At 31.6% G+C, this 19,051-nt stretch overlaps 4 protein-coding genes across 9 annotated transcripts in view; 2 read left to right on the forward strand and 2 right to left on the reverse strand.

Annotated features, from left to right (window-relative positions):
- The window catches only part of LOC111681207 (DNA polymerase theta), a 213,196-nt gene that overhangs the window by 187,716 nt on the left and 6,429 nt on the right, over positions 1 to 19,051 (forward strand). Inside the window, exons 1-14 of one of the 6 annotated variants that reach the window (XM_046948045.1) lie at positions 10,293 to 11,541; positions 11,827 to 12,697; positions 12,757 to 12,903; positions 12,958 to 13,070; positions 13,129 to 13,242; positions 13,314 to 13,587; positions 13,653 to 13,941; positions 13,998 to 16,806; positions 16,867 to 16,976; positions 17,046 to 17,143; positions 17,209 to 17,390; positions 17,442 to 17,605; positions 17,664 to 18,119; positions 18,198 to 18,310. In XM_046948045.1, the coding sequence (XP_046804001.1) occupies positions 10,477 to 11,541; positions 11,827 to 12,697; positions 12,757 to 12,903; positions 12,958 to 13,070; positions 13,129 to 13,242; positions 13,314 to 13,587; positions 13,653 to 13,941; positions 13,998 to 16,806; positions 16,867 to 16,976; positions 17,046 to 17,143; positions 17,209 to 17,390; positions 17,442 to 17,605; positions 17,664 to 18,119; positions 18,198 to 18,310 (6,805 nt within the window). In that variant the 5' untranslated portion in view covers positions 10,293 to 10,476. Of the gene's footprint in view, positions 1 to 10,289; positions 11,542 to 11,826; positions 12,698 to 12,756; positions 12,904 to 12,957; positions 13,071 to 13,128; positions 13,243 to 13,313; positions 13,588 to 13,652; positions 13,942 to 13,997; positions 16,811 to 16,866; positions 16,977 to 17,045; positions 17,144 to 17,208; positions 17,391 to 17,441; positions 17,606 to 17,663; positions 18,120 to 18,197; positions 18,311 to 19,051 lie in introns of those variants that run through there. The other 5 variants (XM_023442949.2, XM_046948046.1, XM_023442956.2 and 2 more) reach the window with 5 other exon arrangements.
- On the reverse strand, positions 1,164 to 5,028 carry LOC111681165 (RNA cytidine acetyltransferase). Its single transcript, XM_023442892.2, has 7 exons — positions 4,723 to 5,028; positions 4,218 to 4,665; positions 3,767 to 3,930; positions 3,205 to 3,694; positions 2,613 to 3,137; positions 1,472 to 2,544; positions 1,164 to 1,392 (listed from the first exon to the last, which is right to left on the reverse strand). Exons 1-7 carry the CDS (start codon positions 4,923 to 4,925, stop codon positions 1,281 to 1,283), a joined length of 3,015 nt encoding a protein of 1,004 aa, XP_023298660.1. The 5' UTR covers positions 4,926 to 5,028; the 3' UTR covers positions 1,164 to 1,280.
- On the forward strand, positions 5,594 to 6,715 carry LOC111681154 (probable U3 small nucleolar RNA-associated protein 11). Its single transcript, XM_023442882.2, has 2 exons — positions 5,594 to 6,275; positions 6,336 to 6,715. The coding sequence occupies exons 1-2, from the start codon at positions 5,679 to 5,681 to the stop codon at positions 6,543 to 6,545; spliced, it is 807 nt and encodes a 268-aa protein (XP_023298650.1). The 5' UTR covers positions 5,594 to 5,678; the 3' UTR covers positions 6,546 to 6,715.
- LOC111681144 (kanadaptin) lies at positions 6,754 to 9,289 on the reverse strand. Its single transcript, XM_023442871.2, has 3 exons — positions 7,990 to 9,289; positions 7,643 to 7,828; positions 6,754 to 7,582 (listed from the first exon to the last, which is right to left on the reverse strand). The coding sequence occupies exons 1-3, from the start codon at positions 9,190 to 9,192 to the stop codon at positions 6,878 to 6,880; spliced, it is 2,094 nt and encodes a 697-aa protein (XP_023298639.2). The 5' UTR covers positions 9,193 to 9,289; the 3' UTR covers positions 6,754 to 6,877.

The raw sequence follows: 19,051 nt of genomic DNA on the forward strand, positions 1-19,051 counted from the left end.
CCTTACTTTTGCATAAATAAAGATCGTAGAAAGTAAGCACATTTAAGGAATACTGTATATTGAATGCAAATATGTCTTGATTTTTAACTAAAATTATGCCACAATTATTTATGATACATATACTCTTAAATAAAAATGTATATATTATTAAGAGAATTGTTGTGTTAAAGAGAATTGTATCTGTTGTTATTTCAAGGAGAGTCACTATTCTCACACTTCTTTTTAGAAGAACAACGCGCGCGCCTATAGACACACTTTATTTTATGTCAAAATTACAGTTAAATGTCACACTTCTGTTATCATTTAATCATATGAACTCACATGGAAAATGTTCCGATATATTTTTTTTAAATACAATTTTTTAATTACTTAAGAATGTTTCTTCAGAATTTCCAGGTTTCAAGTTTTCTTTTTAAACTTTAAAGGTGGTTAAAATATTTAAAGGATTTTATCTTTATTACGTTTTCTTTTTATATATATTTTTTAATTAAATTATATTGTAAACCTTCTATTCGTTTTTTACTGCCACAAGAACAACAAAATGTCTGTATGTATATAAAAAATCAAAAAAAATCTTTACGCGCTTAACCTTTTTTAATGTTCTTGTAGTTTCAATGGTAATTTGCTAACTGAATTGAACTTCATTGGTTTTCTGGAAATATTTTCTAGTGTATAGGTATTTACTTCGATGAATATTAAAGAAGTATTTTCCTTCGATAATGAACCTTGTATTGGAATTGAGAAAGTTCATTTTATTTCCATTGATTTCTTTTGAAAGGAGAATAGACAAATTATTCCATAATTTTTTTTTTTTTTTTTTTTTTTTTGAAAAGGGGAGAAAATGATTTTTCCATTGCCCCTTTATCATAAACCATTGGAAAAACAGTTCTTATGATTTTAAATATTTTGGGAAAACCATGGTGAAAAGCTTTACTACTTTTTTTAAGAATTTTATTTAGCAGGTACAGAAACATGTTCTTTTATACCATACACCACAATAGAGAAGTTTATAACAAGTAAAAACATTGGTGCTATAGTCATCTTAAAGTATATTCCGAATCAATTTAAAGTATATTCCGAACCAATTTACAAGTCGAAATTTCAAAAACTATGTGTGACTGTCTAGGCATCATAAAATCACACAAATAACGAAATAAGTTAAATTAAAATTTATATAATTTTTATTTATTGTTTAGTTCACATTTAAAAATTAAAAATTATAATTAATAAACATATCTTTTATATACAAAAATATTGTATACAATTACATATCTCTAAATCTAAATAACAGATTTATTTAATGATTTTTTGCCAAATTTCATTTTCTTCTTTTTGGGTTCTTTACTGTCAGATTTTGGAGAGTCTAATGGTTCATCCAAACGTTTAATACCACTATGAAAAAAATAAAGCAAACATAAATTTGTTTTAAATGAAAAATTTATAAATTAAATAAATATAATTAATAACTCACCTCTTAACCGATATCAGCTTAGATTTGCCCTCTTTCCCCGATAAAGCCTTTGACCAATCTTCATCGCTGCCTTTAATGGCAAACTCTTTAAGACTTTCCATTTTAAGTCGTTTAAGTTCGTCTTTTTGTTTTTTCGTTATTTGTTTGGCGGTCTCTTCCAGCTCCTCGTTGAGTGACAAAGATATGGGTTCGAAGTCTTCACCTCTCTTTAGTTTTGTTTCACTAACCATTGTGCTTTCTATATGACCTTCAATGACATTAGAGAAATATTTCGATGTTTTCTTAATTATGTCATAAAATTTGGCCAATATTTGATTTCCGGGCATATTTAATTCAGCTCCAATGGCATCTACGGTTTTACCTTGCACGCCCATTGCCAAAAGTATGGCCTTTTGTAAAGCATCAATTTGCAGATCATTAAGTTTACCTTGGAAATATAAGTAACTTATATCATGTGTTAAATCTAAAATCAAACGAAATTCAATTTGATTGCGTGAATAAGATTCGAGACGTTGTAAATCGTGTGGCAAAAAGTAGGTGTCTAGGATCTGCTTATTCAGTTCATCTACTTCAATTTTTACCCATTTGTTGTCTAACAATGAAAGTGCTAGACTTGTGGGAAATTCTCTGAAAGATTTACTTAATAATTTTAAGATACGTCTTCTGAAATCGTTGAAGTAAAGACTCAACCATTCAGCATTTATTTTTTGATTTAAACCTGATTTGTCTAATGTGTGCAACATTATGCAGGAATGTTCACCAGTCAAATCGTTGGCCTTCTGACTTAGATATACTGGCACAAAGCCCATATTTTTCCAAAATTTCAATAATTCCTGCGTCAAGCCATATGAAGTTCCTAAATAGTCTATGTGTTCAGGTAATCTTTCATTTAAACGTTTTAATAGAGTTGGTATCTTGCGTCTTGGTCGTATTTGTTCTTTCAGCAAGCCTAATTGTTCCTCTTCCACCTCTTCGATACCATTTTCTTCGTCATTAATCTGTTCATTTAGATCTGTACATTTACCAGCATAATAATCTTTCAACAGTTTAATCGCTCTTTTGCCATAACCCATCTTCAAAAAATAGGAATATAATTTAGCTTATCTGTTTAATATTTAAATTGTAGAATTTTAAAACTTACTCGTTGGTAGTTAGGATGTGTTGCAATGCGCACAATTCTCACACCAGCCAATTTAGGAAATTCCCTATCGCCATATTGTTCTGATACATTCCAAGGTATTAAGTCGCCACTGGCTTTTCTGCCTCTACCCAAAGAGTCTGTTATTGTTTGTGAAGATATTTCACCTTCTAACGCCACCTGTACTACCACCAATATTTCAGGCAATTGATCTTTTCTTTGTATGGGTCCCAACAAACAGAACAAGTGATGGGCTGGAGCATCACTCATCATTTGCAAATCATTGGGACTGTTTTTATAATGTGAAGAAACATATATGGAGACTAAACGATGCAAAAATGATTCGGCTGCTTTGTGATAAGAGAACAAAGCATCACGGTCTACATAATAAAGTTCACAAGCATCCGGAGTGGGGCAACCAGAACTAATGTTTGGTACTGCATTGGTGGCATCCAAACATAAGAGATTTATCAACCAGCTCTCAATGTCATCTCCTTCCGTATAACGTATAGACTCATCCAGTTTGATCTAATTTTAAATAAAAATACTTTATTACAAACAATTTTACTTTAGTCGCTGCCAAATATATATCTACCGGTGGTGGTGCATTATTCTCCTTTTGCAATTGTGATATCAGCTTTAAACTCAGTGATCTTCCTGTACCCTCATAACCGTTTATAGTCGAAGCCATAAAAATCAAATAAGGTCCCATCATTTTCTTTACCAATGGCAGGGGTATAGCAGCAGCTTCATCAATTAATAGTAAATCGGCTGCATTTAATAGGTGTGTATCATTTGGAGAAATATATTGAATTGTTTGACGATTTGAACGTGTTATGTTAATGCGTATTATAGCTTTTTTGTAATCTGGATTTGTAGAGCGTATAATTGTATAATCTGTATGCTCTTGATATTCTAAAGCATCAAATCCTTTTAATACAAATTCAAATAATGTTATTAAATTTTCGGGATGTGGAGAAGTTACATAAACATTAACATAACCGAAAGCAATCGCTGCAGCAATTGAAAGTCCCATAGCGGCAGATTTACCCCGACCACGAGCTGCTGTCAATGATGTAGGTGGTCTGAAGGGTGAAGACAAAAATATTTGAATTTGCAATTAATTTTTTTGTAACATTTAGGGTGAATATACTTACTTTAATTGTTTTTCAGCAAGAGCTTCAATGAATTGTGCTACTGCCTTAGCCTGATCATATGTTTTGCAAAGATTTACTAGAGGACCCGCTGGAGGTGTATCTCTTAGGTTTTCTTTAATTTCAACTAATAGTTCATTATTTTCCGATTGATGAATATCAGCAGGCTAAAAACATAAATAACAAAATATGGCCATAATTTAAAAACATTAATAAAAAGAGCATATCCGACTATAGTGATGTCTCTTTTTGTCTCTAGTGAATTTGGAAAGGCAATAATTTTGAATCGCAGAATCGATATCGATAATTAATACTATATTTATAGTTATTAGAGTGATTTTTAAAGATTCTTGACCGTCAAAGCATAATTCAAGAAATTCAATTTATAAAATAATAATGAAAAAATAGTTCCTCCTTACTTTAATAATTAGAATATCTATAAATATTTACTTACATTCACTGGTTCCACATTAATAGTTTTCGAACTTAAGGGTAGTACGGTTAAGTCATCATTTACAACAAGGCATCTCTTACAATCGGCCAAGGAAAGAATGAGACGTTCATTGAAACGACATGTAACAGTTTGATGGGATTCAGTACGAAAACGTTTATGTACATCCATACTCATTGTAAATAATTGTTTAAGTGATGTTAAAGTTTTAAGCAGCAATATAATGAGACCACCACCTTCAACCGTTTCCACAGTACGGGCCAAAAGATTTGGTGTCAAAGCCTCAAAGTCTTGCAAAACACAAACGCCATAAGTTCTACCCAATATGGCATGGGTTTCCGAATAATAACGACCATGTATTGTGGTAGAGACACGGAAAGTATCGAATAGATCTGCATCATTGATGTCAATTTTTCCGGCAGCTATTTTCTTAGCACGCTTTTTACCATGACTGAATGCAATTGTTTAATATTTTTTTAATTCCTCTTTAATTATGTGTTTAACTTACTTGGATATAGCTTCATCTTTGTTCTTATAACACCATAAAACAGTTGGTCGAGCTTTGACAGTGGATTTCGTTAAAATATCATAAAGTATGGGCACTTGATCTCTGCCCTTGTCACCAATTATTATAAACATAGTACGATGTCCTAACTTTACACCATTTTCAATCATTACTCTAATACGATTGTCAATCTTCTTTTTAACCATATTGTTATTATTTTATTATTAAAGTATTAATTTAAAAATGGAAATACTTTTAAAGTTATGAGAAAACTTCTTGCAATACTAAAACACCAATCAAGTAAGAAATGCACGTGTATTTTGATTTGTTTTTATTTCTTCTTCTTGTTCATATTCTTTTGAAATAAAAGTTGCCACATGAACAAAAAATATCAAATAACAATGCTGCTAATTAGCAATAATTTATAAGAATTTTTTTATGATCAAAAACTTTAAATAAAAGTTATTTTCAGGCTTATTAAAGCAAAATTTCTTTCTGGTAGGCCTTTGTTTCGGCAAGTAATTCTATACCAATTTGAAATTCGGGTTTCAAAATTCGTCTACACCATTTCTTTAAAGCACGAAAACACAAATTGAAATTGAAGTTTTTTAAATGAATTTCAAAATGTACTACTATATATTTATATATATTTATGTATATATTATTTATTTATTTATTTATTTATTTATTCAAAAACAATGGCCGTAAGCCGTTAAAAATAATTATATACCAACTGAATTGAAATCAGTTCTATAATATTGAATTTAAAAATATATTTTTTTACCTAAAATTTTATCATTGATCTGGCAGCACAAGGCGTTTTTACAGAATATTATTTAAATTCGCCTTGATACACATGTGCTTTAAAATTATTTGTTTATTGTTTATTCTACTCTAAAATAGTAAAGTGTAATAATTTATTTATTTGAACATTGTTATAAACATTAAATTACTTAAAAATGTCGTCTTGGAAGAAAGCTTCCAAAAGCAATCAAAAGGTACACAGGGAAAGACATCAACCTGAGTCGCGACAACATTTGGGTTTGTTGGAAAAGAAAAAAGACTATCGCAAAAGAGCTCGTGATGCTGAAAGGAAAGCTAAAACTTTGCAAATCTTGCATAAACGAGCGCTCAATAAGAATCCGGATGAATTCTATCATCACATGATACGTTCCAAGTTGCATGATGGAGAACATCACGAAGAGGAGGAAAAGGATGAACATAGCAAGGAACAATTGGCCTTAATGGAGACACAAGATATAAAGTACGTAACAATGAAACGTACTATGGAGGCAAAGAAAATAAAACGGTTGCAGTCACAGCTCCATATGATAGACTTTGCTAATACAGTGCCAAATAAACATTTATTTTTTGACGAAAAATTTAAAGATGCTGTATCCGAGGACGAGGATGATGTTGTGCTTAAGGGCAAGGAGTTAAGTGATATGGAATTAGCTGAACGTTTAGAAACTCACCCTAGCATGTTGGATAGAAAAACTAATAGACCAAGATTACAAGATTTAGAAAAATTACATATTCCTGAATTAAGTCCAGAAGTAAATTTTTTTTTATTATTATAACTGACTTCATATTCATAATAAATACATTTTTTACAGGAAATCAAAAAGGCAAATTTGTTAAAACAACAAGCATATCAGGAGCTTACTAAACGCATTGAACGTGAGAAGGAGTTGGCAGTGGTTCAACAAAAATTAGAAATCAAGCGTGCCCTTCAACAGCCTCGATTGTTGAAGCCCAAAAGAAAGCAACCTGGCACCAAAAATACAGCTCCTGTATATGAATTTAAATATGAGCGCAAAAAGTGAATATCAGTTATTGTTATTTAAAATTACTAGATTTTTATGGAATAACTCTGATTGAAATACAAATTTATTTAGATGAGTAAAATGGTTTATGACATTCTACATATTAAAAACGGGAATGATATTTATACACTAACAATCAATATGGAGGTTTTGATGCGTTTATGCAAAAATACCGTTCAATGTACCCCATTTTAATATACAATTTAAATGTTTGAAAAAATGAACTTACTGTTTATTTAAATTGAGAAATTTTTTAAAGACTTAAAAATACGTAAATACATACATAGTCATTATTTTAAATGTTTGTATTACAAACTTTCTAATCGATTTTATTAATAACCAAATTTTTTATTTAATTCAGTAAAACCATCACCGGTTTGATTTTCTGGTGGTACCCATTTGGCATACTTATCGGATGATTCTTCTACATCATCTTCCATCATATCAACTTCTTGACGTTTCCCACGTTGACGTATACGATGACGACGTTTTTTACCACTATTACAGGATTCTGTGCTATTGCATTCAACGTTTTCTTCTTTTATTTCGTTACTAACTTGTTTTAAAGTTTTATCTACACCATTTTCATTATCGGGAACTGACAAAGTTATCTCTGTTACCTCTTCACTATTTGTTATTTTAGATGTTATTTCTTTAACATCTTCTGCTGAGTTATATTTACTTTCATTTATTGGAACATTGTCTGATATGTCGTTATTACTACCTTTACCTTCCATTAATTTATTTTTAACTGGTTCTTCAACATCGTCTTTTTCTTCTTCATCGGAGTCAAGAAATTTGGCAGGCTTTGATGTCTTTGATGTGCTAGATGTTGATTGCACTTTAACAATTTTGAATTTACTAAATTGATTACGTTTACCAATCATTGGTAATTGCTTCTTTATTGTTGACTGTTCGTTTACTTCAGATTGTTTGTCATCTGAGCTTGGTTTGCTAAATGGCAAATCTATGGGTTTTGCAATTTTAATAAGCCTCTGTACTCTTTGTTTTTCAGATTTTAATCTTTGTTCTTCAAGCTAAAAAATAATAAAATTGTTTAAGCAAATATATAGATATCATGAGTTACTGGTATTTACTCTCAATTTACGAATTTCAGTTTTGTCCATTGGCATTTCATTTCCTTGCAAATTTTTCATAAATGCATCTAAATCCTCCCCATCTTCCAATTTGTTTGCCTTTAATCGTTGTTGTTGTGCATGATATTCCTGTATTTTCGAATCGATTTGCTTTGTTTGCTCTTCGATTTCACGTTCTTGTTTGAGCTATAACAAAAAATCATAAAAAAGTTTACATTTAAATAATACTTTAATATTGTTAGAAATTCATGTACTTTACTTTATCAAATAAATTTTCAAGACATATAGAGGTAGGATTCTGATTCAAGAACAAATTGAAAACTTCTATGTATATAAAATACACTTACCAAATCTTCATAGGTTAAAGTAACACTTGTATTAGCATTAGCTTTTCTTTGTTTCTTTCTAGCAACATCACCGGTACGATCCCAATATTCATCATCATCTGAACCGGAGTCCTGAGACTTTTGTTTTCTCTTTAGAGGCTCTTGATTTGCTTGCCTTAAAACACCATGACGATCTAAATGACGACAAGCTTCTAATGCACATTGTACAACACAGTCTTTCTTTTTGCCTTTGTGAACCACTTCGGCTACAATCGGACGACCATTTGCATCATCAATGGGCAATTCAACACGACATACAAATGAACCAGCTGACATTTCATCACATTTATATACTAATTCCAGGCCTTCCCTTTCAAAATAACCACGTAATGTTTTTTTGGGATCGTCCAAAAAAAGTTCTTCATTGTTTGAGCTGGCATATGGATTGTGGGTTAAATCGGTTTCTTCGTCAGCATCTTCTCCCATACCCCAACTGCAACCTTCATTATTAGCCCTTTCTATGGCTTCGTCAGCTAAACGTTTCTTTTCTAAAGCGGCTTGCTCCAACTCTTGCTGGCGCTTGGCTTTAAGCTCTGTGATAGATAACTCTGACTCGGGCTCTTCGTCTTCAGAAGGACCTTGTAAAATGTATGATCTAGTACTGGCTCCCAATCGCAGCATATGGCCAACTCTTACACGTATATAAACTTTGGCTGGCACTCTTTGTTTATTTAAAAAGGTACCATGGGTACTACCCAAATCGTATATATACCAACCTTCTGGAGGGCTTTTGTCTTCAATGTTGTTTTCCGATTTATCAGTTAACTCTTCCTCGTTATGATTTATATGTTCAACCTGCTTTGATTTTGGCCTATATTGTAGAATTGCATGAAATCTAGATATAGTGGGATGTGCCATTTCTATATCATTTTCCGGTAATCTACCAAAAGTCCAGAAAGCCTTATTTTGCAATTCTTTTATTTCATCGATAATTTGTCCAGACTTTAAGACTTCAAAACTATAGTTATTTCCATTACTAGGCCTGTCCGACCACTGTGGTATTTTGTAAGGACATAATTGTGTTGGCACTTGTGGTTTCGTTGTTGATCCAACACTGCTTTCAATATTTTTTGCTGGAATTTCATTAGGTTTCTTTGCAGGCGCGTTTGGATTTTCCACTTTGATAGGAGCGACAGGTAAACCAGGTTTTTTAAATTCTTCCATTTTACAAAATTATTAACTCTTAACTAAATTAAACGTTTAAATTATTGTTCAAAGTAAAATAAATAAATGTTTTTACTGACAGCTGGTTTTGTTTACAAATAAAACTGTATTATCATTATTTGTAAATGCGATTTTGCTGTCAATTGCTTACAGTAGGACGCTTATTTTGACAATTAAATTTTTAAGTAAGCAACACTGGCAATATCGGCCAGAGACTTGCGCCGATTCGGCTTAAGCCGACTAAGCCTAGCCGCCGAACAAAATGTCAAAACCGCCGCAGCCGAAATTTTTTTATTTCGTTAATGGGGAGAAAAAATTACCAAAAGTTGTAAAAACGGGAAATTTAATTTTATTCAAGAAACACTGAATATGCTAAATGTGATGTAAACATTTTGGGTAATAAATTGGGGGATTACCAATGAGAGGAGCGGAACCTCCCATATGAATTAAATACAAAAATTCGTTTATCTGGGAAACTAATAGAACTAAATTCTTCAAATTTGCACGAAGAACTTTAATATTCATCTGAACATTTTGGAGAAAAGAGGGCGGACTTTCATCTGGGGAGTTTGGAGCTCCCATATGAATTAAATAGAAAAATTCGTATATCTGAGAAACTATTACAGCTAAAAATTTCAAATTTTACTGAAAAACATTTAGAGAAATTACAATAATTTGCGTGGAATCTCCCATATGTAACAAATTGTATATCTGAAAACCATTGTAGTTAGAATCATCAAAATCGTTAAGTGGGTTTCTTATATTGCTTTATGGTAGCACAGCACACTGGGTATAGCTAGTAAATAAACAAATAAAATATCTTTGTTTTTACGCTTTATATGAGGATAGGGTTAAATATCGGCAGATCCTCGTAAAACTTGGAGAAAGGATTTGTTTTTAAGAATTTATTTTTTTAAGAATTTTTTATTCATCACTGCATAATTTCTCACACAACTTTTGAGCTTGCTCTGTGTTGTTGTAAACAATAAATTTGCTTCCAAAATCCCACTTTCTGATCTCTCGGATTCCGTTTTTATTTAAAATCGTTGAAAATTTAAAACCAAACGTAGTTGAAAACTTAGCCGGCTTACAGTCGATTTTAAACCGCCGCCGACATATTTAGTATCAGTCACGCAGCCTTTAATATTTGTTGGCGTAGGGCTCTGATACAGCTCGCGGTACATTTCAAAAAGCCGTGATATATTTGTTGTGTTTTTAAAAATTTTATTATTTATTGATTTTTCTATAAATTATTTATAAAGTAATAAACAATCAAACGTAAAAATGACTTTTTCCCAGTCATTTGAATTTGGTAATAGTACTTTTATGAAGCTGGAAAGTGAAGTGAATCATGCCATACAGGACGAAGATAAAGCATTAGATGTAATCTTGGAATCTCCAACTGCACCAAAATTTGCAAATAAATCATTAAGTAGAACTAAATCTCGTTTGATACAAACTGCTACCCAAAGCCATAAAACTGGAGATACCACACATCGCAAATTCAGAAGAAGCAAATCTGACTCTACATTACCCAAAGCATCTGCTAACACTAATGGTGCAGATAATTATTCCGATTTTTTTCGAAGTGATTTTTCATTTCAACACGATGTCACCGAAGGAAAGCCTAAACATCATACCGAACATAAAAACACTTCCGTATTAAGAGTATCCCAAATAGAAGCAGCCTTTAACGATATGGACAATATAGTAGACGCTGAAAATGATACTGATAATGATGTTGAAAACTCCTTTGAAAAACCAATATTTTCTGAAGACTTAAAAGATCTACTAGAAACCGAAGATGATAATAATATATGGCAAGATTCATTACCACTGTCAGCCATAAATAAAACTGATGAAAATATTGATGATCCTCCTGAAATCCTGCATGAAATTAGTAGTTTTATTTGTCCTCCCAAAGATAATGACGTATTACGAGAACAACTTTTAAATAAAGAATTAGAAATTAGTCACCGAATTTTTAAGGAATCCCAGCAACCACAAGAAAATGTATCAGAACGGAATATAAGCTTAAGCTGTATGTCTCCAGATCAATTGAAATTTACTCAGGAGTGTTCTCCTTCCGGATCTAATATAAAAACTAAACACGAGGTGATAGATAATACCTCTAAGCCTAAGAGAGCAGCAGACAAGTGTGAAGAGATTGTAAAAAATGATTCAAATATTATTGAAAAATCAAAAGCAATGGAATTTCCCACCGATAATTTAGAAGCATTAAAAAGTATTAAAGCGTGGAACTTACCTTTGAGCGTTTTAACAGAATATGAACGAAAAGGTGTTAAGAAAATGTTTGACTGGCAAATACAGTGTCTAAGTAATCCAAAAGTAAGTATACAATTACTTTAATATACCTATTCGATATTGTAATGCATTTAAAATCGTTAACAATATTATAATCATAAATATGATGTTGTTTATACAAGAATCTTTCTCTGCCCTGCAGTATTTGTATATCATAAGCGTGAAATAAAAAAAAATAGATCTCTGAGCTAGACAGCTTAAACAAGAATTTAATTCAATTAAAAAAAAACAGATCAATCTGAAAATAACTATACAATATTAACATGGAAACCGTTTACTATAAGTGTACATAACATTTACCTTTTTCAGGTTCTTTTTGAGCATTGCAATCTTGTATATTCTGCTCCTACTTCGGCCGGCAAAACTTTGGTTAGTGAAATTTTACTTTTAAAAACTGTTCTGGAACGCAGTAAAAAAGTTTTACTCATTTTACCATTTATTTCTGTTGTACGTGAAAAAATGTTTTATTTGCAAGATTTATTAACATCGGCTGGCTATCGCGTAGAAGGATTTTTTGGTGGATATACCCCACCAGGAGGATTTGATAGCATTAACGTGGCCATTTGTACGATAGAAAAAGCCAATTCAATTGTCAATAAATTACTAGAACAGGGAAAATTAAATGATATCGGCACTGTTGTAGTCGATGAAGTACATTTAATATCAGATCCAGGAAGAGGTTATATTTTGGAATTACTACTGGCTAAAATTTTGTACATGTCACGAAAATATGGTTTGCAAATTCAAGTCATTACTATGTCTGCCACATTGGCCAATGTAGAACTATTGAAAAAGTGGTTGGATGCTGAATTATATATAACTGACTTTCGTCCAGTGGCTTTGCAAGAAATGATTAAAATTGGTAATAAAATCTATGATAACCATTTGAAATTATTGCGTTCTCTTACGGAGCCCTCAGTCAATGTTAAAGAGCCATTTCCGGAACTACAAAATGATTCGGATCATGTGGCCCAATTGTGTATAGAAACTTTAGTAGATGGTTGTTCAGTTATTGTATTTTGTCCCTCAAAAGATTGGTGTGAAAACTTAGCCACACAATTAGCTGGCGCTATACATTCATTGGGAAAACAAGGTGGAGAATGGGGTACTAAACTAAGAAATCAAATAAATCGTCAAGCTATTGATCATGTTAAGGAACAATTAAGGGATATACCAACTGGTAATCATTTAATTTAATACGTGATAAACAAAGTAATAATGTATATTGTGTATATTAAGGTTTGGATGCAGTTTTGGACAAATGCATAACCTACGGTTGTTCCTTTCATCACGCTGGCTTAACAACAGAAGAAAGGGATATTGTGGAAGCTAGTTTTAAATCTGGCGCTTTAAAAGTTATTGTAGCTACCAGCACTTTAAGTTCAGGTAAGTTTTGTAAAATAAAGTAAATATAATTTATGCTAATTTAAATGTTTTAAGGTGTTAATTTACCAGCACGTCGTGTTTTAATAAGATCTCCTTTGTTTGGTGGCAAACAAATGAGTTCTCTTACATATCGCCAAATGATTGGACGAGCTGGAAGAACTGGAAAAGTATTTCTTTGTTTTTTATATTTTTATTTTTTACACTTAATATTAATTTTCTTTATAGGATATTTTGGGAGAATCTATTTTAATATGTACTGACAGTAATGCACGTGTGGGTAAAGAGTTAATAACGGCTGATTTAAGACCCATATCCTCCTGCCTAGACCACGACAGTAGTGTATGCTAAGTAACATATATTTATTTTGTTTTATGTTAATTATGAAGACGGATTTCATTTTGATTATTTAGACACATCTGAAGCGTGCCTTGTTAGAAGTTATCTCTTCAGGTGTTGCTACCAGTAAGGAAGATATTGATAATTTTGTCAATTGTACATTATTGAGTGCTCAAAAGCAATTAGAAAATCAAGAGAAAGAACAAAGCCAAGATGACTGTACTGATAGCGAATACATTGGGGGAGCTTTAGATTTTCTTATCGAGTATGAGTTTATACGCTTACAAAAGAATGAGGAAACTCAAGAAGAACATTATGTAGCCACTCGACTTGGTCATGCTTGTTTAGGTAAAGCACAAGTCAAATAATTATACTTTAAAAATATATATTTAATATTTTATTATTTCTCTTAGCTTCATCTATGCCTCCAACCGACGGTTTAATATTATTTGCAGAATTGCAAAAATCAAGACGTTGTTTTGTTTTAGAATCTGAATTGCATGCTGTTTATTTGGTTACTCCTTATTCGGTATGCTATCAATTGCAGAATTTGGATTGGCTATTATTTCTCGATCTCTGGGAAAAATTAACACCGGCCATGAAAAAAGTCGGAGAGCTGGTGGGTGTAAAAGAATCATTTTTGGTAAGAGCCATGAGGGGTCAAACTAAACTAGATTACAAATTAATGCAAATACACAAAAGGTTAGTTTTTTAAATGTTTAAATATTCCATAATAATTAAAATATGAAAAACAATAGATTTTATACTGCACTGGCTTTGCAAGAGTTGGTTAACGAAACTCCTATTAATGTAGTTGCAATCAAGTATAAATGTACACGAGGAATGTTGCAAAGTTTGCAACAAATGTCCTCAACTTTTGCTGGTATTGTAACATCGTTTTGCAATTCATTGCAGTGGGATACTCTCTCATTGATTGTCTCACAATTTAAAGAACGTTTGTATTTTGGTATACATCGAGATTTAATTGATTTAATGCGCCTACCAGATCTGTCACATAAAAGGGCTAGAGCACTATTCGATGCTGGAGTAACATCATTGATTGACTTGGCCAGCGCCGATGTATTGAGTATTGAGAAAATTCTTTACAATGCTTTTAGCTTTGATTCAGCTAAAAAACATGACAATGAAAATGACTTTGAGGCAGCTCAACGCAATGAAGCAAGACAATTTTTTATAACTGGTAAGGCAGGCCTCACAGTAGCTGAAGCTGCAAAATTACTTGTCCAAGAGGCTAGACAATTTGTTCAATATGAAATAGGTGTGGGTAATATTAAGTGGTCTCAAAGTGTTTGTGAGGATAACAAAGAAGATAATAATAATGAAAATGAAATGCACATGTCTTATGAAGAAAACAAATTTCACAATGTAATGGTAAAGTATAATTTGGATCAAACTAATGACAAAGCCAAGGATACAAATGATAAAATCACTGAAAACATCACAAATGTTAAAAATAAACAAAATCCATTAGAATCTTTGGAAAAGAAAGATAACGTAGACAATAAGTTAAAAACAAAGTATGAAGATCAGAATGTCGATGAGGGTAAGAGTTTGAATTCAAATAGAAATACAAATATTAATTCTGTAGAACAAAGAAAACAAAAAGAAAATATTCATCCCAAAAATATTCACATGTCATTCAAAAACGATATTTGTCTAGCAAAACCACTGGAAAGCATTAAGAAAATAAAACAATCTCCGAATGTTAATCAGAAAGAAAACAATACGACATTTGAGGATGATTCCAATCTCCTAAATTTGATAGAAAATGTAGAGAATAATGCAAAAGCCAATAAAGAAATAATTCAAAACGAAAATATTAAAAACGAAAAACAAACCGAAAAGCGCAAATCTTCTGAAAATCGTAAACAAAATGTTGATGTTACACCACCTAAAATGCAAAAAGAAAATATAAAAAGTGTAACAGTTGAAAAGCGAAAATCTTCGGAAAATTCGAAAAGAAATATTGATGTTACACCACCCAAAATAGCAAAAAAGGAAACAATCGCTAAAATTGAATCCAAGCAAACAAAAATAAATTCCATTAAAACAGCTAATGTAACCTTAATAGATCAACGTAAATCATCAGACCAATTAAAAGATTTAGCTGTTACTCCTCCAAATGTTATAAAAACGTCGGTACCAAATAACAACAATAAAAAAACCATTGAGACTGATGAGAAACCTAGTACAAGTCAAAAAGCCCAAAGATTGTTAAGAGCCAAACAACTGTCTGAGATGAAGAAACAAGAATGGGCAAAAAGAAAAGATCTAGAGCAAAATAAATTAGCAAATACACCAGAAACTAAATCAGCGACAAAATCTAAAACCTCTAATACTCCTGATAAAAACGTAGATAACTCTACTCCAAAAGCTGCACTGCAAACCCAAAATAACAGAAAACTTCAAAATACGAATAAGAACTCACCAAATACTCCAAAAACAATAAACAACGAAAAAGAGGAAACAGCAAAATTACCTAGAAGAAGTCCCCGTAACCATTTAATAAGTTCCACCAGAATAGAGGTACCGACAAATATAACAAAATCTAAAACAACTATAAAAAGTCCAGAGAATGATATATTTGGAAATGAGAATGAAGAATCTTTTACCATCAACACCGGCATAAAAGAAGCTCTAAAAGAAGCAGATAATTTTAAGAGACCTTCTATACCGGAATACAGCAATAATTCACCAGAAGATGAAATACCAAGTTCTCAACAACTAATTGAAGATGTGGCAGACAATAAAACAAATTCCCCTCATGCTTCGCGCTTTTTAAGATCTTTACGTGCCACACAAAAAATCCAAAGTCCAAAGACTAAGCCATCAATAGAAAATTCAAAGGTTAAAAAATTACAAACAGCAGAGCGGCCTTCAGAACCACCCTCATCCAGGCCTTCAGAACCTCCCTCATCCACCAGCATAGAGTTTTCCGATCTATCCATGGAAAATTCTCTTATTAAGAATCCTATACAACTTAATGCCTCACACATTCTTATGTGTTCAAAAGTTGATACCGAATCATCTTCATTCAAATCTCTTGACATAATAGACATTTGCGGAGATCAACAACTTTTTAAGGGAGCATTTAAGGAATTCATGGCAAGTAAACGTTTAGGATTCTGTTTAGGCATTCAGCAACAATGTGGCAAACGTAAACCTATAATAGGAGCAAATCTTTTACTAAATCAAGTGGCTGCTGCAGAAAAAGAAAATGAGCCTACAAAATCCTATGAATTTCAACTTGACGATACAAATTATTTGGCTGGTATCGGATTTTGTATATCGGAAAATGTTGTGTATTATTTGAACATGCAACAGGAGGGATCTTGCAAAGGACTAACAGGAGAAATAAAGTGCAAATACTTACGTATGTTGTTAAGATCTTCGGAAATTACTTTACTTATCTACGATGCTAAAGAACAAATGAAAATATTACGTAAGATTTTAAAAGATATTGGAGATATTGCAATAGCTTTAGAAGACCCAAAAGTGGCTAATTGGCTTTTGCAACCAGATAAAAATCACAATTTACATAGTTTGGTATGTAAGTGGCAAATACTTGCTTAAATATCTAATCAATAACATTAATTTCCCTTATAGGCTCAACAATTTGCTCCAGAATGTTCTTCTTTAGTTAATTTATGTGGCAGTGGTCGAGGCTACAACAGCTATGGCTTGGATTCGGATAGTGCGATATTAGCTAAGGTTAGGTAATGCATCAACTAACTGTCTTTTAGTTTGAGTTTTCACTTCATATTTTCATGATTTCAACGCTTTAGATCATCCATAGAAGCCTGTGTTACTATACACATTTTAAAAGGACAAATAGAAAATCTAGAACGAATTGGTACGGGACAATTACAAAAATTTTTTACAGGTAGAAAATTGTGAAACTCAAATTAAAAATTTTTGTTACAAAGTTTTTTTTTTATTTTCATTTAGAACTTGAAATGCCTTTACAAATGTCATTATGCAATATGGAAGATGTGGGCTTTCCCACCAGTTCAGAAGCTTTGCATAAATTATTTCAGCAAATGGTTGATTCTATGAAGAAGCTGGAAATTAAAATATATGAAATGCATGGTTCAAGATTTAATTTAGGCTCCTCTTCAGCTGTAGCACGAGTAAGGCTAGAAGAATTTTTAAATAAAACTTTACTGAACATTTTATTATAGGTTGTAGGTTTACATCGTAAATCAAATGGTCGTATAAGTACTTCTAAGCAGATTCTAGAAAAAATCGACTCACCTATATCGCAAATGATAATAACGTATCGTAAATTAAGTGTTACTTTAACAAAAAATGTACAACCCCTGCTAAAATGTGTAAAGGATGAAAGGTTAGTTTTTCTAATTGTAATTAATATTAATATTCTTTGTAAAATATTTTTCTTACAGAATCCACGGACAAAGTATTACTTTTACATCTACGGGTCGTATTTCTATGACAGAACCAAACTTACAAAATGTTGCTAAAGATTTTGATGTTGAAATAGGTTCGGAAAAAATTACAATATCATGTCGTAGTGCATTTTTCCCCTCAGATTCAAAACGTTGTTTAATATCTTCGGATTTTTGTCAATTGGAAATGCGTATACTGGCACACTTATCACAAGACTCAGCTCTATTGCATGTTATGAAATCTGAAAAAGATGTTTTTGTAGCAATAGCAGCAAGATGGAATAAAATCTCGGAAAATAGTGTTACGGAACAATTGCGAAATGGTACAAAACAAATATGTTATGGTATTGTTTATGGTATGGGTATGCGTGCATTAGCTGAAGGACTAAAATGTACCGAACAAGAAGCTAAACTTGTATCTGAACAATTCCATGCAGCTTATCCGGGTATAAGGTATGTGTGTTTTAGGAATGCAAGAAGTTCATTAATATGTAAATTAATTAAAAAAACATGTTTTTATTTTATTTTTAGAGCGTATACAGAAAAAGTCGTAAAATTTGCTAGAAATAACGGTTACATAGAAACTATAACAGGCAGAAGACGATATTTGGAAAATATTTGTAGTGGGGAAGCATTAATAAAAAGTAAGTACATTTCATTTAGTTTTTTATGTCAGCATTAAACATATGTATGAACATTAGAAAGGGCTTAATATAGATCTAAATAAAAAACAAAAAAGTTGTTTGCCGAATGATATAATTTTATAGATTTCAACAGAATCAGCTATTAAGTGAATATTTAATATTTAATTATATTCTACTCTATACTACTCTATTTAATTATATTCTACTCTATACTCAAATAATTGAAACCAAGCAAAGTATTCGTTCTTAATAGAATATAAATTATCATGCTGTATAACGCAAAAAATTCTTTCACAAAATGAAAGTATGCCATTAGTGTATTCAAACCCCCGATGCATTTTTCGCTGCTAGGTCAAACTTTTACGCTATCGCTAATTGAAAGTTCATAGTGGGTTAACGGGATTTTTAACATTAATTAATAGAAACTATTAACGTATTAACGTGTAAATCAAGAACATCCATTTCGAAATTTTCGCGGTTTCCGAATAAAAGCATATTTTTTTGGAAAATCGAAAAATGATATTTAAACGGCTAATGGCCAAATTAAAATTTTTCGCGAAATGCACTGTTTAATGTATATAAGTTAAATGCGGAAAGTTTGAATATATTTTAATACTTAAAATACTTTAAATTATAATATTTTTTTAAAAAAGAAAATTTTTGATTTTTGCACATTTGGTATAAAGAGGTAAGGGTAGAAATGTCAATGACAAATGTAAAAGTTTGATACCTATATTAAAT

The sequence above is a fragment of the Lucilia cuprina genome, chromosome 4 (assembly GCF_022045245.1).
Source record: "Lucilia cuprina isolate Lc7/37 chromosome 4, ASM2204524v1, whole genome shotgun sequence".
NCBI lineage: Eukaryota > Metazoa > Arthropoda > Insecta > Diptera > Calliphoridae > Lucilia > Lucilia cuprina.

What these genes read in the sequence shown, in the direction of transcription:
- LOC111681165 (XM_023442892.2), bottom strand. Translation starts at nt 4,925, where the DNA reads ATGGTTAAAAAGAAGATTGACAATCGTATTAGAGTAATGATTGAAAAT. An exon ending in CTTGCTGAAAAACAATTAAA is followed by an intron (nt 3,695 to 3,766) that starts GTAAGTATATTC and finishes TTCACCCTTCAG; the next exon opens with ACCACCTACATCATTGACAG. An exon ending in AGAATAATGCACCACCACCG is followed by an intron (nt 3,138 to 3,204) that starts GTAGATATATAT and finishes ATTTAAAATTAG; the next exon opens with ATCAAACTGGATGAGTCTAT.
- LOC111681154 (XM_023442882.2), top strand. Translation starts at nt 5,679, where the DNA reads ATGTCGTCTTGGAAGAAAGCTTCCAAAAGCAATCAAAAGGTACACAGG. An exon ending in TTCCTGAATTAAGTCCAGAA is followed by an intron (nt 6,276 to 6,335) that starts GTAAATTTTTTT and finishes CATTTTTTACAG; the next exon opens with GAAATCAAAAAGGCAAATTT.
- LOC111681144 (XM_023442871.2), bottom strand. Translation starts at nt 9,192, where the DNA reads ATGGAAGAATTTAAAAAACCTGGTTTACCTGTCGCTCCTATCAAAGTG. An exon ending in CTTTAACCTATGAAGATTTG is followed by an intron (nt 7,829 to 7,989) that starts GTAAGTGTATTT and finishes TTTTTGTTATAG; the next exon opens with CTCAAACAAGAACGTGAAAT. An exon ending in CTGAAATTCGTAAATTGAGA is followed by an intron (nt 7,583 to 7,642) that starts GTAAATACCAGT and finishes ATTATTTTTTAG; the next exon opens with CTTGAAGAACAAAGATTAAA.